Source organism: Anomalospiza imberbis, chromosome 5 (genome assembly GCF_031753505.1).
Source record: "Anomalospiza imberbis isolate Cuckoo-Finch-1a 21T00152 chromosome 5, ASM3175350v1, whole genome shotgun sequence".
Classification (NCBI taxonomy): domain Eukaryota; kingdom Metazoa; phylum Chordata; class Aves; order Passeriformes; family Viduidae; genus Anomalospiza; species Anomalospiza imberbis.
This window is the reverse complement of record NC_089685.1, coordinates 14,835,007-14,859,036: the sequence shown is the minus strand read 5'-3', so window position 1 is coordinate 14,859,036 and position 24,030 is coordinate 14,835,007. Positions and strand designations below refer to the sequence as shown.

The window sequence follows — 24,030 nt, the reverse complement described above, 5'->3', positions numbered from 1 at the left end:
AAAATATTAATTTGGATTAATAGGAAATAATGAAGACATACCAACTTAAATGGAAATAAACATATTACTGTATTACATTTCAGTTCTAGTACCAAGATTTATGCATACAGTTTCTAATCAACATAGGAAGATATAAGCGCAAACATTTTTAAAAGAACAAGAGGTATCAATCCACTGTGTTAAAAGATAATTGTACTTTGTTCGTCAAAATAAAGGCAATTTGAAAGGCTCATTTCTTCAGAAAAAAATGTACAGCCAGTACACTGGGGTTCACAGCTGTTAGGAATAACAGATATCCCTCCTGAATTTAGGAACAGAAATTCCATGTCTATTCCACTGTCCTCTTTCAAGGGGAGTTATACAAAACTCAGTCTTCCAACTCCAGAGTTTACTATAATGTTTTGATGAAGACAGACATGGAAATGAACATTCAGACCCAATCTGAAATTAAGGTAATGAATAGGTGGCTTCATTGCAATATTTAGGCCACCATGAGTAGCCACTGCAGGCAGGTGCATTTTATCATGTTCCATGGATGAATATACACACAGCAGCTTTGAAATAGGCTAATGCATCAGTATTTACCACAACTGCAAAACACAGAGCTGTATCACAGCAGAATTTTTCCAGTACCTGTACCTCTAATTATTGACAAATACCTAACTTTCTAAAATATTATGCTGGACAATAAATATTTGTATGTTTTGTAATATGTATATACATGCAGGAATAACCCTTAAGTTTAACAGAAATAATGTCTTACCTTCCATCTCTATCCCAGTCATATACTTCTACTTTAATTGTCCTAAAAAAAAAACCAAACCAACAACACAACCCTATTAAAATGTTAAATTTGTACCCGGGTTGCCTTTAAGATTAATAGCATAGGGGTGCATCAGTTGTGCCAAATCCAAAAAGCGGAGCTTTTCAGTCATTTCTCATGGGACAGCAAATAGCCTGTCAGGTTACACAACACTTCTTCATAAATCAATAGCTAAATATAGTGAAAACTAAGGAAACAATTAAACACATTGGAAGTTTGACCAACATATTTTTCCTTGCTGATGCTCTGAATTTTCTGTGGTTTTTAAAATAAGTGATTATTTAAAGCTTGAATGTTATCAAAGTTTTTAAGAACTGTTTCTTTACGAGTAAAGTGAATCCTTGAGGGCAGCTCTAACCTTGCTTCAGGGATGACTGGGAAACAGATAAAAGGGAAAAAGCAGACATTTCCCATGTAAAGATCAATCATATTTCATATACTTACTTCAAGAGTGGATTTCTTAAAATGCAAATACTACAGAGCATATTATCATCAACATGCTTGATGAAACAGGAAAGATATATGAGGATAGAGATAGTATATAGCTTTATTCATCTCCTTTTACTACAGAAAGTGTATGTACATAAGTAAATTCAACTACTGCTAATAGTGAATCCTATTTGGTCTAAAATCAACTGAACATGGGATAGAAAAATAACACCTCCAGACCTCCTGTATTTTAAGCAACAATGTAACTTACTTTTACTCTTCAGAACAGTTTCACATGAAGTGAACTCATCAGGGCTGTCTTATTAATAGAAGGGACAAGAATCTAAGCAATTACTTTATAATTTGCTTCCATGGAAGCTGTTCCTCATTCTTCCAGTTACATACAGTCAAATATATATTGATTAATTTTCTTTACTAAGAAGGGACTCTTTGGGGATAAAGCTGAGCAACATCTGGTATTATATACAATAGAATATCAAGCAATTCATACCTGGATGTTTTTCACATTTTTTATGATATTCCAAAAAAGGTAAAGAAGAGCTCGCTTTGTCTGGATGTACCTCTTTTCAACTCAAATTTAAAGGCTCCTAACCACACCATTTGTTATATTTTATAGCTCTTGCATAATTCAGGTTGGATTTAAGTTACCTTACAATGAAAACTGATTAAAGTGAAAAACAACTCCAAACCTCTTATCCTACCAAGTATTTCAACCTTCAAAGGAAACTACTTTCATCTTCAGAGGAATTCAGCAAAAAAAGGCAATATCACAATGTTTTTTTCCCTAGACAACCATTATTTTACTTACATTTCAAAAATTGTTATGACAGACAGAACACATCACTAAGTTAAGATTTATGTAAGGTTTAGTGGGATTTAAGTTTTGAATAGTCTTACAAATCTGTGTCCAAATAGCAAAATCATCTCAGTAAGAAAACTCAGATTATTAAAATAAATTATTAAGAATATAAAAATAAATTCCTGAGAAGGATCTTCAGACTACAGTAAGAGCAATTCATACTTGAATAAAGCTCCTCTCTTTAATATGAAATTTATTTCATATTAAAGGATTAATTATGGATCTTGACTTTTATCTATTTTGCATGATATTCAAGATATTAAAAGACCTTTCCAATCTTCACATACTGAAACTTAACCTTTACCTTAAAGGACACAGTTTAGAGGATGGGTTTCCTATTTTAATATTAAAAAACCCCTTTTCATTTAAAAATAATCAAAGTTAGACATGGGTATCTCTGTTTTAAAACTTTTATGCAGAAAATAACTGTACGTGCTTTTTGAAAGCTCATACTAAAAGAAAGAAAGAACAAAGACATTAGGCACCAAGTACTACTGCAGTACTGAAATGCCATTCCTGTGATGTCTGAAAACACTGTATATTGCACAGTTTGAGAAAAATTAAGCAAATCCTGGTAATTCCATAATGAAAATGTGGACAGAGTTCACTCAGAAGCATGCACTAGCTGAAGATTTAGTCTCCCCAACACCAGAATAAACATTTACAGTGACATGCTTTTACTAATGACATTATTCCCACCTTTCACATCTATCACAGAACCCAGAGCACCAAAACTTTATCTGTGAAACTATCACTATCTGAAAGAGACCTTTGGGGTTTGTGTTTTTATGTATTGTATTTCATGTATGTAACATGTGGATGTTAGGAAGTTAATCCTTACCTTTAGAAAGAAGGGTTTTCTAACTGAAAAACTCCAAACCTCTGAAGTTTTTTATGGACTATCAGCATGTTAATTTCAACTAACCTGACAGCTAATGACTACTTCTTAATTTGAAACATGATTGTTGTATGCAGGACTACAAAGTTCCATGGAGCCTTTATTCACTGAGCACATCATGTTGAAAACAGGTCAACAGTAGATACACAAAAATAATTTGAGGAGTGCTATTACACTTTTAAGTTCCCTTAATTTGGAATGCTGGAGTTATTTCAATATGCCTGCACCGCCACATCTTTTCTGATTATTATGAAAGCTTTTTTCCTTTAATATGATAAACAGTGCATTGTCCAGAGACAAGCTTAATGAATACTCTTTTGCTTATGCATTATGCACATTAACCCAAATACAAGTAAAAAATTCTATTTGAATATGCTCATTACAAAATTGCTCTGTTTTTATTGCATCTAAGTGAAAGAGTAACCAACATGGCCATTTTTAAGGAATCTAAAAATACCCATTTGCACTGAACTAATTTGTTAGTTATTAGTGGTAAAATGTTGATTAAAAACATGTTATTATTACCACCTAAAGATAGATCCTTTTGCATGGCACCAGTGAAAACTTCAAATCTGAAGGTGACTACCATCTGTGTTTCTCATCCATGTATTTTAAAGGCTTTCATTTATCAGCATCCTCTGACATTGCAAGGTCACCCAAGGAAAACAGATCATCATTGTTTTTCATTGAAACATTAAAAAATACTTGTGTACACTTGTCACAAAGACCATGTTTTAAATTAGTCTTTTCTTTCTAATTCACACCATAGAGAACAAAGAACTTTTTCCAGAAAACACCACTATCAATTCCTACAGATTTAGCATATTTGCTTTATTTTTCTAAATTCTTTAATGTGATGAACAGTTTTGAACACCTATTATCCTTTCAAAATGTTGATTAAATAAAGAATACATGAGCTAGGGAGAAAAAAACTGTATATGCTAAAAAAGCTTAAGCTACATCTTACCGGTCATAGTCTCCATTACACAGTGCTCTCACAGAAATCTTGAATGCCTGCCACACTGGATTCAATGTATTTTTTACAACTTCTGTTTTGTGACAGATTGTAAAACTGCAATTAATACAAAAAATTATGATACATTTTGTATTTATTTACTTTTTCTTTGTGTCATTGAAGATGGAATTAAAAGAGCTGTAATCATTCATCCATACTATGTCCATTAAAATATAAGGTAAGAAAAAAAGAAATATGGTGAAATCAGAAGGAAGGGAAGACTGAAGAGTCCTGCTGGAGAGAGATTGCAGACTAGAGTGCTAAACAACTCTTAATCTAAAATGTTTTTACCCAAAATTTCAACAGGAACTATAACCATTCAGTGAGTATTTCAGGGAAGCAGTTTCCACCTCATTAGTTTAAACAGACCTTGTACATGCAGGAATTAGTCACAGATCCAGAAGGAAAGCGATCTTGTGAGGATCTGACTTTTGCTTAGAGATTAAGAAACTGAGCCAAGGGAATGATGGTTTTTATTCCCCATTTTATGTCCATGATTTTTTAACCAGGGCTGTCTTAGGTTAAACATATAAGCCTCTTTGAGATTCAATTACTACCTTCTCTTATTAATTGTATTAGCATATTCTGCTTTCTCTAAATGATGCAAAATTAAAATACCTCTTTTGAACCCCCATCTTGGGGACTGAATCGTTCAAAAGAAAGCAAGAGACAAGGTCACTGGTGAAATCGTTACTGAAATTCCTCATCCAGTTGCAACTAAAGTTATCCTTTGAGGGAATGTCCTCCTTGCACCCCAAACGCCTACACTTTTATCCTGGCTATGATTCAGAAGACATGCCTGAAGCCAAAAAAAAAAAAAAAAAGAAACATTCTTCTGCCAGAGGTGCAGAAGTACTGGCCCAACATCCTGTTGGATTCAGGAGACCTATAAAGCATTACTGGCTCAACACTCACCCCTTCGAAGGAAGTGGGGATGAATGGCACTCAAGGCCAAGAGAGGCGGCGTGTACCAGCACTCCCAGTAATACCCAGAGAAATTTCACAAGTGACCTTAATGCCACTCACAAAGGAGCCATAACTCCTCCAGCCTTGCAGTTTTACATAGGCAGTGTTTACTCAGGAAACTGTTCCTATCATCTGCCTCCAAGAGAAAAAAAGCGGGTAATAGATGCACACACCCATACACACATTTATGTTAACAACTGTTCCAGTTAAGCTACAGAAAAAAGTAGTATCATATATGTCTAGCCTCTGGTTTGATACATGTTAGATGTGAGGACTTTCAATTTCCAAGAAATCTTAACCTGCTAGTAGAGCCCCACAAAGGCAGAGTGCTGTGTTGACCAGTGCATGTCAAGGCTTAGCAGTGGAACAGAAGAGATTAGTCTACTTCAACAAATTAAAGCATGAATGGAGCAAACAGCCATTTGTAAAAATATAAATTCTATTTCAGGGATTTTTGAATTCAATTTCCTAGAACTCTGTCAAAAAGATAAAAGACACTTCCTAATTTAAATTTGCAGTATAATTTTTTTTTTTATCTAAACACAATTTCTAAGCATTAGCAAAATTTTGCAGCTACAATTTTCTTTGAGAAGTCTATTTAATTGAAATGCATACTAAATCTTCACAAATGATTTAGCTATTTTACTACAATTAATTGTCATAATGCTCTATATTTATGAGACATTTACCTCTTAAAACCCTAAATTGCAGTATTTGAACAATTTGTTGTAATAGTTTTATTCCTAAACTGTCTAACATGACAAACTGAAATCCAACAAACATTATAATAGAAACACAGCTTAATCTGGACAATGTAAAAAAAAAGAAAAATACATTATCTATATTATTGCCTATATATTATTATTATGTAAATAATTAAGTTGCCTACTGATTAGCAGCAAAAATACTTAACAGGTACCTACCTGCCATCTTCATTGCTTCGATGAAATACAAGGAAAGGATCAGATTTCCCAAAGAAGTCCTTCTTGTCTAGCTTGTTTGCACAAAATTGCATTAAAACTGAATCCTGAAATGGGTAATATAGAAAAATTACAGACAGCATGCACTCTACTACACTAAAAAAAATTACTAAACTATGCAAATAGAAAACAAAATAAATGGGGATATCTTTCTTCTAAATGCCCTCTACATGTTCACATTTGTGCAATGTCTTCATAGTGCAGTTTGAATGGCTGTAACCAAGAATTCCTTTGCAGGCACACCAGAAAAAGAACAATTTTCTATGCTAAAATGGCTCAGGATTTTTCAAGGATTTCCTGACATCCAAAACTGCATTCTGAAAGAAGTAGATGCACAGGCAAGGAAAGCATATTAGAATTAATTTTAAAAACTCCAGTCAGGCACGACTCAGCCTCATTCCTTCAGTGACTGAGCCCTGTTGTTGTCTGTTCCTACTGCTTGTCAAGCAAATGGCTGCTGGCTCTTAAAAGTCTGGAACCTTCAAGAAAATGAGCCTGAAAGGTACCAAGTACATCCAATCTGACAACAAATAAGGAGACAAGTTTCCTTGCTGTAATCAGGCAAACTAAGTCACACAGGTCATCTCTTTGGGTAAAGTCAAGAATAAGAAAAGGATATAAATAAAAATGCAAATATAAACCTGCAGACTCACCAGCAAACTGAGGCAGGGCCTGCTGGAAGACTGCTCCATAAACAGATCTGGAGGTGCAACAGCAGTAAGAGGATGATGACAGAAAATGGCTCACCACTGAGTGGGGCAGGTGACCAGGTGACAAAGGACATTGCAAGGTCCATGTTTCCCATTGCTTTCTATGTCTTGGTCTTACTGCTAAGATTTGCCTTCAAGACTCTTGGAAACCTGAGACCCAGACCTGAGAAAGTCTGGAACAAGGATAACTTGCACTTGGTAGAGGAGGACCAGGAATGGAACATTTAAAACAGACCAGACATACAGAAGTCCATGAGACTTGGTAGGAGGCACCTGAGAGTGCTGATGGAGTTGGCTAATAGTACTGTGGGGCCACTTTCAGTTGCCTCTATAAAATTATGATGATCAGGGGAAGTTCTCCTGTCTTTGAGAAAGGGCAAGAGGATCCAAGCCAGTTTTATCTCAAACCCTGAGATGATAATAGAGCGAATAATCCTGGAAAACATATGCAAACACATGAAAAAGAAGAAGGTGGCTAAGAGACATCAGAAAGGATTTTCAAAAGGGAAATTCATGCCTGATCACTGGAAGCCTTTCCTCACAAAATGAGTGGCTGATTGGATGAGAGGTGGATGTTGTTTATTCTTCACTTTAGCATGACATTATACACTGTCTCCCATAAATCCTTGTTCATAAACTAATGAATTATAGACTAGAAAATTGGACAGTAAGGGACACTGAAAAATGGCTGAACCACTGGGCTTCAGAGAGTCATATTGAGTTGCACAAAGTCCACCTGGGACCAGTCATTAGCAGTGTATCCGTGGCATCAAAAATGGGTCAAGAACGTTAAACATCTTCATTAACGACCTGGATGATGGACAGTGTAGACCCTCTGCAAGTCTGCAAACAACACAAAACTAGATGTTTATACAGCTGATGGTCGTGCTGTCAGAAACATCTGCACAGGCCAGAAAAACTAACCAATATGAACCTCATGGGGTTCAACAGAGCAAAATGCCAGGTACTGCACTTGAAGGAGAATAACCCTATGCACCAGGACAGGCTGTAGGCCAAACAGCTGGAAAGCAGCTTGGCAGAAGAGGACTGAAGGGGCTTACACCAAGTTAATCAATATGCCACTGGCAGTAAAGGCCAGCAGCCTGCTGGGCTACATTAGGAAGAGTGGTGACAGAAAGTTGAAGGAAGTGACTCAGCTTTGGTGAAGACACTCCTGAAGTACTGTTCATTCCTGGAGCACTGTTCTAGACTATAGTACAAGGAAGACACAAACATGCTGAAGTAATTCCACCAAAAGCATTGGTGGATTAAGGGATTGGACCATCTCTCATCTGGGGAAAGGCAGAGAGAGCTGAAATTATTTAGCCTGGAAAACAGAAGGTTTATCAATTTGTGTAAGTACATGATCCTAGGGAATAAACAGGGAATATTATATATATATATATCAATATGTAAAAAAAATATATATATAAATATATATTAATATATTATATAAATAATAATGTATATCACATGTATTATATGAATGTATATATATGTACTTCTATATATATAAATATATATATAAAATGTATAATAAACTAGTAAACTAGGGAATAACACTATGGTTAGGGGCATCCAGTGGAAGAAAAGGTGGCAATATGTACATATTTGAAATGGGAGAAATTCTACTTAAATATAAGGAAAAACCTTTTTACTCTGAGTGTGCTGAAAAGCTGTAACAGAGAAAATTGTGGAGATTGCTTGGATTGAAAACCCAACTGCACAGAGCCCTGAGTAGCCTGCCCTAAGAGGGGCAGGAGTATTGGAGTAGACAATCTTCCAAGGTCTTTTCCAACCTCAACAATTCAGTGATTCCACAACTCATTGACATTCTGAATATTAGCTGTAGAAATCTGGATAAAGTACAAAAATCCAGAAGATCAAGTATGTGACAGCTGCTGAGACATTGCAAGAGACTGTGAGAGTGAGGACATGAAGGAGCATTAGAGAGAAAGCAAGAGATATTGAGCATTGGCTTCTGCTTCTTTCTGCTTATCTGTAAAACTAAGGGCAACTTAAAGGAAAACAGTATTCTAACTTCTTACATAAATCACAAAATGCAAATTTATAAGTTATACCATTAACAATCCAGTGCAGTGTAAATCACAAAATTTTCATGTTATTTCTGGAAAGCAATGAGCACACTTACTCTGCAACACCCAAGTTCCTCTGCTGTTACTATGACTGTTCCACACTTCTTCCCAGGAATTCCTCTGCAAAAAAACACAACCACATCACCTTCGTTCCTTAATATCATGTATGAAAGTTACAATTGACACAGAAAGCACAAGGTAAGTTTTCAAGTCACAGAGCTGATGGCATGCATCTCAGATTCCGTCTTCTGCCACTTGTCCTGTGTAAAAAAGTTGGTTTATCCTAAGTGAATTGGTAAATGAGTTGCATATTTATTCTAACTAGCAAGAAACAAATCAGTTTTGATTTTAAAGGAAACAGCATTCGAAGTTTCAATAGGTTGAAATTATCCACCCTCCCACTGATGTTTCCTTTACAGATGAGTCTACAACTCATTTGTGAAAAACATCCTATTGCAAATTTTACTTTAAAAACCCCCTAAAATACAGTTAAAAGTATACACTAGCATTATTTTTCAACATTTATTCTAAAATGTCTATGAAGACACATAATAATCTCACCATCATATCTGATACAGAAGTTGCAAAACAAATTACTATTCACCCAGACAGCCATTAAAAATACAGGCTGCAACACCATAAATCCCAAAACAGTTCCTCAGCATAAAAAGCAGCAGAGAAATAGAAAACCCACACATAATCTGATAGTAGTCAGTGCCAGCAGCCTTTTGGATGGGGCCACAATCAACACAGAAGGCCATGGGCCTTATAAAAGAAGGACAATATTAACATAATGGTTCATAAAGAGGCGAAATACTTCATCAAGATTAACACAGAATTTCTCTACAGATCAAGTTCTCATTATTTAGGAACTAAAAACTCTACCACATTATTTGTACAGCTTTTGATGCTATTAAGTACAAACTTCATATGCTTAAGTCTACATGCATGAAAATAGTATTGGACCATTTGCAGACACTAAAGAGTTGGTTCTCTTAAAAATTCCCTTAAAAATCATTCATTAAGAAAAAAAAAATTCCTTAAATACCCTGAGAAAAACTTCAGTGGTCACAGATCAGGCAAATGGAACAAACTTTAACTAGCAATAATGCCCTGTAAGAAAATAATAAAATAATTTCAAGCTGGTCAAAACTTCCAAGTATGAAAAAAAAATTACTTAGATATTCATCATTACAGACCAGTCTTTCCAATTCCCAGAGAAATATGGTCAAATACTATGTTAAAGACAAGCTTGTAAGAGTTCCACTTGTTTAAATCCAGGATGCAGTGCCATTCCTCATCTTCCTTAGCTCTAAGGGATAGCTGGTAGTGAGCTACCCTGGAACTGGTTGTATCGCGCTGACATTACAAAAAATTACAGAAAAAATTACAGAAAAAATTACAGAAAAAATTACAGAAAAAATTACAGAAAAAATTACAGAAAAAATTACAGAAAAAATTACAGAAAAAATTACAGAAAAAATTACAGAAAAAATTACAGAAAAAATTTATGTTTGGGCAACTAGTTTCTCAGTGTTTCTCTGGAAAGAGTTACAGATCAGGGTTTGTGGGGTAACGATGAGTATGACAGATTGACAGATTAACTGTAATCTGTATTGCATAACTGCAGTCAACTCCACCATTCAGGGCTAGCTATTTGAAACTCTGATATAGAAAATATCAGTCTAAGTGTGAGCAGAGTGCAAACTGAATAAAGGATAATAAAATGCAAAAATCTACATTTCAGTGGGTCCTACTGGCTTGAGAGTCCAGAACCTATAGGCTTCTCTACAACGATCACCTCTTTCTGGATAGTATTTGAAGGAGCAGGAAATGCCATCGTTAGAGGAACAGAACAGACAACCAGTATCAAAGAAAGGTTTTCAACAATACCTGCATGTCTATATAAGATACAGTCTTGAGAAGGAATTATTTTCTCCTTAGAACAAATGATTCCACAACTGAGACATCACATCTGCAACACCAAGCGAAGTTTAAAAGGACACTCTGAAGAGTACTTGGGCTTTAACAAGGACTGACAGGAGGATCTTTACAGAGCCTATGTAAAAGATGACTATTTATATGGAAATTCAAACCTGAGAGGTGAAAAAGAGCCTCCAATTTTGCAAGCTGGAATTGCAATGAGGCAGAGGATGGAACATCTTTCATGTCATTCAAAAATTTACAGGCTTATCCCTGAATTTGCAGAGCCTAGCCCTCTGACAGTCACACCCACAGATAACAGAATAGGACAAATATATATGGGAAGTTCAGGTATTTTTCTATCAATTATGTTCACAGCAAGATGACAGGAAAAAGAACATCACATAATAGGCCAGCTGGCTCCAGTAGAGCCTCATTAGCAGGCAATGGCACTCAGATGTGAATAACTAGCATAGAATGCTCATTAAGCTTTGCAATGGCCCCATCTCCTCATCAAAGGAAATCCCTACAGGAATGCACTTAGCAGATCCTGAAAAAAAAACATTGCTCAGAGTTATAAATGTGGCTAGCATCTTCTCTCTAGGAAGACAGAAGTGCAAAGATCTAATTCTGGATAATGTCTGAGCAGGTGGCACTCTTGAGAGAAAAATGAAACCACGTCATTTCAGGAAGTAGATGTATCTGCACATTATCCTTTCATGCCAGTATAGCTGGAACACATGAGGCCAGGCAGAGTAAATCTTACACATGGAGCTTGTCTTGAGAAGGCATTTAATGAATCTAGTAACGCAAAAGGTAAAGAGAACAAACATTACTGTTAAAATGTCACATTATCAATTTCTTCTTTGAATTACTAGAATTATTTTCCAATAGAAATTATCTAAAACAAATGTTCACATTTGTATCTGACCGGTCTGTAAAATAAAGTGCAACACTAAAGTATGTTCTTGAACAAAAAATGCTCACTGTCACAAGGATAACAGGCTACCACACTATAATACTGGGAGCAAGACTCTCTGTGACAGACCACATAAAATTCCAAGTCCTTAATGACATCAGAAACAGAGAGGAAGGTTCAGGGGACAATCTCACAACTGCCAAGAAGAAATAGTGTCAGGTTCATGCCTCAGAGGCGTAATCCACTGGTGCTTTTAACACCAATGAAACTGCAATGCATGCATGCCATGTAGGCAAAGAAAAATGTGTGCTGTGTACCTTCACTTTTGTACTTGCCATGAGGATTAGTGCAAGGTGTGTTTCAGCCTTCCTGCCCGACCACAGCAATGGTGACCCTCTAGGCTTGAGATGTTTAACTTTGAGGAAGGACAAGACTACCCTTTCACTGTAGACGTCCTAAGGGAACTTTCCCTGATGATACACAATCTGACTTGAAGCTGGACAGCTCACAGCAGCCATGGAATTCCAAATTGTGTAAGACTTTTGCAAATGCCTAAAGCAGATAGAGCTTCTTCTAGAGAAGAATAATCTTCAAGTCTTTCTAATTTTCATTTTGAAAGAACATCAGAGCTTACTTGAATGCCAATCAGAGAATGGAATTTGAGCTTCTCAAATGGCTTAAGTATAAGAAGTGCTACTTCTGTAGGGTAGCTGATTGGGACTAAAACAGCACCAAGCATTCTCTTCTTTATACATCCATTGGCAGAGAACTGAAGAGGGAAAATGTTAATGAACTTCAGAAATATGGTGAAAAGATAAAGCTCTCTTAACTCATAGATCATAAAGAGCATTCATGCTATGAGAACACAGATTTGACTTCATAAAGAGAACAGTAAACTCAGAACAGCAAATGTCCCTAAGAATGGAAGACATGCAATATTGTCAATTCAATTTTCCTTGTTTGAATATTAAGAGACATTTAACACACATCTATAAACAAACAATTCTGAAATGGAATGCAAAGTTTCATGAATAACAGAAATGTCTCCTAGACACCCAGACTTCAGAGAGTCCAGAATGGGTAATCACTCAGGCACAGTTGTCAAGTCACAGCACTGTCAAAAGCAGCAACGACAAAATGAAACAGGGACACTATGAAGAACTGATAAAATGTCAACCATTCTCTCATTAACATGTTTCTACCCACATGTTGGGTCCACTTAGTAACTACAATACATGACAGTATCAGAACCCAGACCTGAGAAATGCTTGTTTACCCAAGAGAAAATATATTACACAGGCAAACACAACTGTGAAGACCTCTTTTCCACAGAATCTTCACTGATATTTTTTCTTTTCTAATAGATAATTTCAAACTTTAAACTTCACCCGTTACTCATTTCAGACTTCATTTAACTTGTACCAAATGCTAAACTACTGAATGAATGCCTTTTAATCTACATGTTCAAAAGAAATTTCAGGAATTTTCTCAGGGAAAAAAAAGTGTACCCCCCTGAATAATTTACTAATTGAGTACAGAAACAAATAAGACTTTCAAAAAGTCAGGTAAGATTCATCTTACGAAATAGAAGTGTCTTCAAAGTTAGCACTTTATCTGACCAAGTGACCACAGGCTTCCAGTAGAATCAACTGACAATCACTCAGTCCAGTTCATAGAGTTGTGACAGTGCAATTTGCTGTGGCAGCTGGCATAAGCTAGGCCTAGACAGTGAAAAGTCAGTGAGCTGTCGTTTTAGTAGAACAAAATAGGGCCAACCTCTTGTTCCGACTGACAAGACAGTGCTTCTATGCTCAAACTGTGTAGCCGTCAAGAACTAAAACACGGCCAGAACAAGCAGTGACTTGTTGTGTGTTGCCATCCCACAGTGCTGGGGCTCTGGCTCTCCTGGGACAGCCTCGGAGCTGGGCAGGGGTTGTTTCCTTAATTGTGTTACTGGAGTGCCCCTACCCGTGCCTTGTACCTCTGTGATTCTTTGAGTGTGTGGAGATGGGTTTCCATAAGCCAATGACTCTCCTGGGATGGGCCTGAAAGCAGCCAGGGCAAGGTATTTGGGCTCCCCCACCTACCATTGGGACACGCTTCTCGTTTGTTCACAGACAATCACATAACCTAACACAACTTCTCTATTATGACACTTACTGTACTGGTCCTCATGATTATTTCCTAGACATGTTTTAAAAAGTTTAAAATCCAGAATGGGATTAAGGGGAGAATCACAAAATACTGTTGTCTAATAACCACAATATTTGCTGATGTTAATAATTTTGTGTGATTGTATTAGAAATCTGATAATCTGGTCAGCTGATTCTTCACTGTTTCTTTGTGAAGGTTTTTTTTCACAAACTCAAATGCTTGAACAAAAGGTAATTAAAGTTTTATTATGTGCTAATTTGCAAACTAAAACAAAAAACATTTTTTAGATTAGTACACTCAAGCTATTTCTAATACAAGATGTAACAAGGTTGACAAAAAGTACAGATTAGTTAATTCCTTTGCTAATTGTCCAAAATGAAACCTAAATTATCATAGCCTATATGAAGAAAAATTTCTTTTGCATGTAACTATTTACTCTCTCTTAAAAGCCATATCTGTCAATTCTGTATATCAAGATATCTCACAGCAAAAAAGCTCCACAACTCTAGCCTCATGCAGGAGTATGCATTCATCCAACATTCCAGAATACTTACACAATTGATTTTTCCAGTCTGCTCCCCTGTGATCCCACTATTTCTCCCAGTGTGCAAAACATCTGTCCCAAAAAATCCTGAAAAGTAGTAACATAAAACTCAGAATTCATATTTCACACAATGAAATTAGGTTTCCCATTTATCTGAGCTGTTCCCTACTGAAGAACAGATTCTGCTGAACACCACATCTTAGTAATAACTATGCAATAGTGAATCATAAACAGACTCACTACCACCTATTTGACATAACAGTAGGTTACACTTACAGATGTAATTCTAAGGCACTACACAATCACTACAGTGAGGATGTAATTGGAGATCAATGGCGAAAAGTCTCATCTTTTCACAGTGAAGCACACACACAGTATTCCTTCTACTATGCTCTTTTCCTTTGCTCCAGGTTCTCAAAGGTTCTTTTACCAAAGCCTTCCTGTATTTATTTTTTAAAAAATTCACTGAGAAGCCTCTGAATTCTACTCTTGCATCTCTAAATGTTAAAGTTACTCTTTCATCACTCCCACTTCAAGACAACATGAGTATAAAAGGTTTCTTCTAACAGTGAGACACAATAAAACATGCTTCAATTTTAGGAACCAAAAAAGTATCAACTAATTGCAGCATATTACATATCTGAAAAGGTATACGTGCATGCTCAAATATGGCCTTTGCAAGATAAATGTCCCATTAACATTATACTCATTAGCACTGTATGTTTTCACTCATAGCCAATCACTGTCTTTGTCTCTGTGTATCTGATATTACTTACAGTCAAAAGAAAATAAACATACTTAAGAAATGTAAGCATTTTAACACAAAGAATTATAGAAGTGAGGAAGAACTTACATGTTTTGACAGGTTAGGACTCTTTGAGTCAACATCATAGCTTAGGGGAAAAAAAAAGAACATTTATATCAAAGTTGCCAGATGACATACCTGAAGACAATTACGTAAAGAAACAAAAATCAAACAATTCTTTCACCTGTTGTCATGTGTGAAATTTACACAAACAGATTTGTGAATGGAAGTTCCCCAGTAAGGAAGACAAATTGAGTCATCACATATTATAGGACTATGGTTCACTAGTTATTTGAAATTAAGTCATTTTCAACAAAATGCAAGCTTTAAAGAGAAATTCTTCTGATATTCCTGTTTGAACAGTGAAAGATGACAAAAAGCAGACCAAAAATTAAAAATTAACCCTAGAAAACAAACTAACTTGTAAATTACTTTCTTAGGTAATTTTTCAGTCATTTGAATAAGCAAATAGAAATAACTGACAATAAACTTAACTGCTTTTAGCAAGAGTTTTACTTGTTCTTTTGAGTTTATCATAATCTTGGTCCTCCTCCAGCTAGAAAATGTCATTGTTTCCCTTCCATAATCAAGTCAAGAGTCAAAAAATGTTCCTCTCTGAATTTAAGAGACATTGAAAAAAATAATGTAAGAAATTCATACAGGATTACTAATCTCTACACTTTAACAGTCTTCCATCTTTATCAGATAATGCAAGTAGTATTCTTACCAAATCATCCGTTCAGATTCAATACCAGTAACTAAACTGAAAAAGTTTTCATCTGCTATGTTACTGCCCATCTCAGGCTCCCCTGCATGGAATGCTATCCCTTTGGTTGTGCTGCCACAGCTGGTTGCTGGGATGCATCATGGACCAGATCACAAGTCAGGATGACAGGAATACCAGAACATAGCTGGATGTGGTGCAGCACAGTCAAAGCTTTAGAAATATATTAATAAAGAAAAGAAATTCCTACAAATACCATTAATTGAGTTAAAACCGCCAATTAAAAGCGAACTATTTGGTGAAATTGAACAGAAAAAAATAACTTATAATTTGACCTGAGGGATAGCTACAGAAGTAAAACAAAGAACGACTTCACTGGCAAAATCACTTACTAAGTACCAGCTGTGAGCAGAAAGGGGCCTGTGACATTGGTGGCTGTACAACTGGGGGGAGGGGGAGAGGGGCCATGCTCATTTATTGAAGCACCAAATATCAAAGATATACTTGCCACTTGATTTTTTTTCCCCCTGCAAAATATATTACTCATATAAGGAATTTCTTTGAAAAGTAACACTTTGGCCAACAGTAGTACACAATTTTGCCAAGGAAATGAATATAGGAAGCTTTGTAAATCTTCAGAATGGGGATTTAGTCCATGGCTGGACTAGCTATGTGAGATTCACATTTCTAACTCAGAGTTCCAAGACATTTAATTTTTCATCTATCATTTTTATAGGGCTCTACAGTAAATTCATGCAATATGGCTATATGGTCACTTGCAGGCAAAGACAGCAACAGCTATTCAGCTTTGAGTTCAGAACAGACTTGAGTCCAGGTAACCCAGGACAGCAGCAGAAAGCAGTCAGGTCTTTCTTATAAGCACAGAGAACATGTGATATTTACAGCTTTTCATAAACAGACAGGAGTCCATTTCTCTGGCTACATAAAGAATTAAACGGGGGACTGTGTCTTCCCTTCCAGGTCCAAGTTCTTTCCAGACAACACTTATCCAGAAGGTCTTTACAGACTCCCCTTTCTTTCTGTAGACTGAGCTTTCTCTTTTTTAGTTCACTTCTTTCACTTTTCATTTCTACTTCACTGCCCCCTCCCCATACCCTACATGCATCCTATGAGAAGGAGAAGGCAAACAGCTACAGATTTCCACACAGCCCCCACTGTGTGGCTATTTCAGCAATGCTTTATACTTGGAGAAGAATCCTTTATTTCACAAATTGATTAGCTCTGACTTAAAACTTATTTTAAATAACCCACAATAGTTATACTCCACAGATTGAATGACATTAAACCTAACTTCCAAAACTACAAATAAAGTCTGCATCAGGCTTCCATTGTGATTTGTACCCAGCCACCTCAAAGCACCCTGTAATCTTCCTGGCTTTAGTATTTCCTTTCATTCCTTGAAATAGGTGGTCTAGTACATCTTACAAAGGAAATGAAAAGAAATAGGAAAAGGGTTCTTCAACTAAAAAAGGACATACAAAGAAAATTTGTGGCCACAATGCATAGTGTGATGCAAAACTGCAGCAAAAACTTAATTATCTATGAGGATTATTCATATTCTCTCCTAGGACAAGGTTAAGAAAGAAATGCTAATAAAAAAATAGGATGAAAATTAAAAAAAAAAAAACAAGACAACCTTGATTATCACAAAGACTGAAATAATCAGAATGGACTGAAAGGTAAGAGATGACATGCAATGGTGACATGACATGCTGACTGGACTCTCAATTCTATTTTCCAAAGAATGAAGTGAAAGTCAAAACAATTCCACCGGTGGAATGAAATGAGCACATCTAGAATAATGTCAAAAGCCATCTACTTCTCAAATAACTGCTGTTGTTTTAAAATCTTAAAGTTTAGTATGTTTAGATGCATAGTAAAGAAAATTTTGGCTCTGTGCTACTTTTACAATATTTTATTTCTGGACAGTATATCTGTACCTGTTTTGCTGGCTGTGTTGCAAGAATATTTTAATGTTTTGTCATTTTTTAATTTCTATTTTCTGGAAGTAATAATTGTAAGCATAATTGTACTTTGACTAGTTAACATCTGCCAATTTCTTAAAACTCAGTCATTTTTATGTTACCCATTTATTTCTGAGGAAGCGACACTAAATCAATTGTGTATTACATTAATTTATCCTATGACAATAGATACCATCTCTCTTCAAGTAAATTTTATCCTGGACAAAACTCTACATGCTTACAGAGCTGCAATACTAGAGTCAAAGATTGTTAACTTACAAATCAAATCGCAGATTCTCTCTTTCTTCAAAGAAGTAGTCCATTATAAATTTTCTTACAAAATCTGGATTTAAAGTATTATCAATTACTTCTGTTCTTCCAAACTGTAAAAGGAAAGTGCAAGTTTAAGCTATATGCTATAAGAAAGTATAATTAGACTGCCAATACCAGGAATATGAGATCTGTGACAGCCTGGAAAAACCTCTCAAACAGATGCCATGAAAGAAAATGACTGCGTTCACATAAACAGACATAAATAGAGGATGGAGACATTGGCAGAAGACCTCATATTACAATACAGAGTGGTACATACCTTGTATAGTATAACCTAAACTTCATCATCGTCTCCAAAGCCAACAAAAATCCACTGTTTCCTTAGAAAAAGCGCACCAAAAAAAACCCCAACCAAACAAAACAGCAAGAAAAATCTTGCATATATTATTTCTGACAGCTTTAAATATTAAGGAACACAATCCTTCCATTGCAAATGTATCATTTTTGCACTGTCCACCTCCTATTTCACCTCAGTTCAACTCTCTCTTCATCGCTCCTCTCTCTGAGTCTTTGGCAAAATGCCTTTTCCTTCTTGATGTTTATAGGAAGTGCCTCAGCCCGGTCAAGCTGAAAATATTTTAATTTTAAAAAATTCAAAGGTAGATCTTTACCACTACTACAGACCAGTTTTGCTGACACTGACCATCACCACAGCTCAGTCCTGTTTGAATGTCTTCCCCTCAACAGCCACAAAACTCATCCAAATTGACAGCTAAGTCTGGTTGAATTTATCGGAGGAAGACTGTAAAATGAGAAACTCATGTGTTTTCTCTATTTTGTTTTCTTTTTTGATGAAAATGTGTGATACAGATATGAAAACTGAGATCAATGAGACTATATTTTAAATGTTTGCTAGTACACAGGACCCCCATAAGCCTAGCATGGCATTCAAGAGGCAATGACAGACCCTCTTCTGCTAGGACAAATGACCAGTCTTAAATATACCTGAAAGGTTTGAATATGTATCTTACCTCTCTCCATTCTTTGTTTCCCATTGCTTGTGTGTACAAAACACAGACTGTGAAAAGAAAAAAAAAAAAGTTTGGTTATTTTCAAACTTCAACATATCCTTAAATTAACTAATTTTGTTGTCTCTTATGGTGTGGAAATTAGTAACTAGGACAATCAAATAGTAATGTTTTCCCTCAGCTGTCAACAAGCCTAACCAGACTGGTGATCATGTGGTCTAATTGTTGCAGAAATCAGCTAATAAATGGAGTGCTTTTAAAAAGGGAGGCAGCACTTAGGCCTGACCTTCAGCAAAGCACTTGACAATCTTTAAAGGCAAAATTAGATAAAAGCAGGTCTTCTTTAAATGTGGGTGGTCAGGCTATTCTAGATAATCTAATGCACAATTACTGTAAAATATACTTCCTCCAAGAGAGAAGAAAATTGAAGTAAAAAACCAAATGAGAACCCTACTGAAAAGACACAGGGGAAACAGAAGCAGAGAAAAGGAACAAAAAAGACTTCCTGGATTTTCTTCCTTAATTTTGCTTCAGATTATTTACACAGATTTAAGCATCTCACATATGCATACTTTATTTTTTTAAACTAAAGCCTGACGAAAAATAGAATCAATTAAATTTGTTGACCTAACCTGATTTTGAAAGACCAAGCAGACAATCCCACAGGTGTCACTCAGATCTCTATTTCCAGTAGAGCACTCACTACACATTAAGCCGCAGCTTTTATCACAAGGACTGGTGACAGGGGTGCAGTGATTATACTCAGGTCTTTTAAACACTATTTTAAGTACAGATCATTTGCACTGAAGGAGTGCAAATGATCTGTAGAAAATAAAGCTTATTTTCTACAGACCTGAATGAGTTGCAGGTAACTGTGATAAAGCAATTTTTACCTGAAACTCCTTTTCAATCCCTTTCTAAACAACAGAAATATAGATATTTCAGGTATTTTTTTCCTCAACAAGTTCTTTTCCTGTACAAATTATTATTTTTTAAAAGAAGGTAAAAATAATATTGTTTTAGGTTGTAGCCTTGAATAACAAAGGTAGAGGTTTGATTTTATTTGCAGTGGAGTCAGAATCATTAACAAACGAAAGCAGAAATGAAGCCAACCTTCTAACTACATTTTCTTCTTACTTAAAATGCATTTGCTCCACACCAAAAAAAATCCCCTTAGGCATAGCAAATAAGATAGAAACAGAAAAAAGCAATTTCAATATTTTAGCTCACATAGAAGCTAAAAGTTAACACTTTTAGGGTTTAAGTAAGATGTCTTGTAGATGAAAAAAAGCTTTTATAAAAAAAACATTCAAAATAATTCTCAGGAGATGTCTGTCTTTCTCCATTTACTCTAAATAAACCCTTGCAATCATGTGCCTACCTTTGGTTACTGCTTATAGTAAGGTGAATCCAAACCAAAAAGCTTATTTTTACAAAACACTCTGGAGTAGGCTGCTAGAGTGTATTACATGAAGAATGATGTGAAATGGGAAAATGTGAGAAAACAGAATTAAATAGAAGCTATGAAATCAGCTAAAGAAAGTTCTGCAGGTTACTGAACTTCTGACTACCCATCCAGAATTACAGAATCATAGAATATCCTGAGCTGGAAGGGACCCAGCTGGAAGGGATCCATCAGGATCATCGAAGCCCAGCTCCTGGCCCTGCACAGGACACCCCAAGAGACACCCCATGTACCCAAGAGCATTGACCAAACACTTCTAGAACTCTGTCAGGCTGGTGCTGTGACCACTGCCCTGGGGAGCCTGTTCCAGAGCCCCACCACCCTCTGGGTGAAAACCTTTTTTTCTAATACCCAACCTAAACCTCTCCTGACACAACTTCAGGCCATTCCATCAGGTCCTGTCACTGGTCACCACAGAGAAGACATCAGTGGAAGACGTAGACCGCAATAGGGTCTCCCCTTCTAGGCTGCAGATGTGGCCGATATTTTAAATATAATAAAAATATAGACTAATAAGCAGTCACTTCATACAACATTTTATTGTGAGTAAAAGGTACAAGTCTGACAGGGATACATACACGTCTGCATCTCAGACTGACATTTCAAAAAAAAGCGAGCCCTAATGAAAGCTATAGAAAAGACATATATTTCAGTCTTTCTGATAAATAATTTGTAAATTTAGAAAACTTAAAAAAGTGTTTCTACCTTTCCTCTAAAATGCACCCCATAAATTTTAGGAAACCAACCGTGATATTGGTCTCCATCAATGTTAATATTCACTATCTCAAATGGCTCTTGGAGAGAGTTTTGTAAAGATCCTGATAGACTAATTGCAGTAATCACTAAAAAAACTTTGTCAAATTCATATTCAACTGAAGAAATGCAGATAAATATGGTAAAGTTGATCTAAAGCACTTGAAATTATCAAACCAGAGATTAAAGGCTCCATAAAGCAACCCATTTTTCTAGCAGAGAACTGTTAACAGCATTGTCATGAGGGAGAAGAAGGAATACAGGGGGATAAATAATATTTCAAAAGCCATCATATCATGCAACCACATCCTAAAACAGAGCTAAAAATATAGTTTTTCTCTCATAATCTCAAAAACTGAGGTAGCAATGTGAAAGTTCACAGCAGCACACTGATGAAGAGTAACTGAGAAACCCTTTGGAAGGCTTTGCCATATGAGTTGCTCTAAGAGAAGATACAGCTACATCTATAGTCAGGAATATTAATATTTAGTAATTTTAAACTCTGGACACTGATTCCACAGTATCATATTCAAGGTAAATTTAATTAAATCTTGCAATGAAAAACAAAGTGGAAATGTCAACACTTATTACTGTGCTATAGATACAGTTCCCAAAATATTACAGATGATTATAGCCTGCACCTTGCTATTTTCCCAGACAGACTGGCCCTCCCATCTCAGTTTTCCTACACACAACAACATATCTACTCCATTTCAAGGAGGACTTACCCACAATAAAATTGACCTTTTCCCCATGCTACCTAAATCTTTCCATGGTACTAGTTCTAGCAGGGCTCCCCAATACTCTTCACTGACCAGCTTTTATACCTTCCAGGCAGAGGTGCCCTAAGGTCCCTTTGTCCCAGCTGCCAAGAGATTCTTCTTATTGTTACTATTCTCCATGGAAAGATTCCCCAGGGTAGAGTTTTTATGTTTTCAGTCGTTCATCCTGGACTCTTTTGATGATCAATACTCAGCAGCCACAGGGCTCCACAGGAGGAGTGTGCTGCTGCCAGCACAGCTCTGCAGGGCTCAGCTTGAGTTGTCAGAGCATGGGAAGAAAACAATTCTGCCTGTCATTAGACAGAAGAAATGTGCCAAAATCTGTATCTCCACAGCAGGTCCTATCCCTGCCTCATCAAGGAAGCACTACTTTTGCTCAGCTTTCTATAAGAAAATAAAACAAACCTGCAAAACTCATCGATTTAAAAAAAAAAATTCCTAGAAAAAATGGTCTCCAAACTCTCCAGCTCTACTGGAGAGCAGAATGCTCCAAATGCTACAGTAAATCAGTGTATATGACTTGCTTTGACTCCACTCAGCAGAAAGCACTGTCAGTAATAGGCTTCAGTATTGTTTAAAATACTTCCTGAACAATGGCTATCCAAGCCTGCCCCACCTATTATCTACTATCTCTACAGTTACTTCCGTCACTTGCCTCTGGGCACGCAAACTGATGGATTCCTCTTGGCATGAATATTCTAGATCACAGGGAAGTGGTCAGAACTGGAATACTGAGTAACAATTACAGTATAAAAAAAAAGGCCAAGCATATCTCCCAAAAGAACCAGGAAAATCACAAGTTCCTTTTTAATTTCAGGAGAAGGCTGTTTATATTGCCATGGAAGTCAGCTACATTCATGTGCGTCCCTCTGAGAAAAAGACCAAGAAGATAAAATTGGATTTTCACTACCAGTATCATCCTTAGATAAATACATTGGAGCATGAAAAGCATATTAGAAGTGGCCTAGCCAAAAGCAATGAGACCTCAGCATATAGAATGACTCTACATGGTTCTTTCTTCTGAGATCTAATGGCTGCAAATTCAGTGGCTGTAGAAGTGGATCCTTTGGCAGCCGCAGGATGCCGATTTTGATGCATTTTTAGCTACAGAATAAACTTACTGTATACAGAGCAGCCTAAGAATGGCCTTTGTCCAAGTCAATGGACATTGAGGAAAGCTGTCCTGCTATACTTCCAAACATTTTATACTACTCATCCCTTTTACAGTAGGGCCATATCTCTGTGCCAACTCAAAGACAGTACAAGCAAACAAACGAAACTGGCTATTTAAAAAAACCTGCAGAGTACTAAAACTGCATGTACCCTGTTTGGAGAACACCCAAAATCAAAGCTGCTCTGACAAGTAATTTCTAGAGTGCAAATACAATATGAGTACTTCCAGAGTCAACAGTTTCCCCCTTCTCTCTTCACCAGGGACAGTATTACTGTACTCCATGGTTTTATACTGCTTACCTGTGACAGACAGGCCTGATTGGCAGCATAATTGGGTACTCACAACTGGAGACCAGACCCTAAAGCACACCACCAATTTGAGTGCTTTAAATAAGCTATTTACATTAATTGAAAATGATGTCTCAAATTGATAAGCAAGTTTATGATACTTTTAAAATATTTCCATATACTCTGAATCCATTAAAACATACCACTAGTTTACTTCTCAGAAACATTTTAAAACAGATACTAAGGTTTCTTAAGGTTTTCCTGCCACTTTGTTTGCATGTTTTTCCCAGAAGGGGTCACCCACCAGGCAGGATCACTTTGGTTCACCCACCTGCGTGTTCTTGGGCTGTGCACAGGCTGCAGAGCCTTTGGAGGTACTGCCCTTTGCATGGAGCATCTCCTCTCCAGAAGGCATCT

General features: G+C 36.4%; 1 protein-coding gene across 7 annotated transcripts in view; it reads right to left on the bottom strand.

Annotated features, from left to right (window-relative positions):
* CPNE8 (copine 8) overlaps positions 1-24,030 on the bottom strand; it is a 71,360-nt gene that overhangs the window by 32,047 nt on the left and 15,283 nt on the right. For 6 of the 7 annotated variants that reach the window (XR_010998975.1, XR_010998974.1, XM_068189736.1 and 3 more), the window contains 8 exons: positions 19,156-19,202; positions 18,131-18,234; positions 15,191-15,230; positions 14,348-14,424; positions 8,854-8,917; positions 5,935-6,038; positions 3,998-4,102; positions 764-805 (listed from right to left, as the gene is read on the bottom strand). Coding sequence is in view for 5 of the 7 variants with exons in the window: in XM_068189736.1 (XP_068045837.1) it covers positions 764-805; positions 3,998-4,102; positions 5,935-6,038; positions 8,854-8,917; positions 14,348-14,424; positions 15,191-15,230; positions 18,131-18,234; positions 19,156-19,202 (583 nt within the window). In the remaining 2 variants the exon portion in view is untranslated. Of the gene's footprint in view, positions 1-763; positions 806-3,997; positions 4,103-5,934; positions 6,039-7,866; positions 7,994-8,853; positions 8,918-14,347; positions 14,425-15,190; positions 15,231-18,130; positions 18,235-19,155; positions 19,203-24,030 lie in introns of those variants that run through there. The other variant, XM_068189738.1, reaches the window with a different exon arrangement.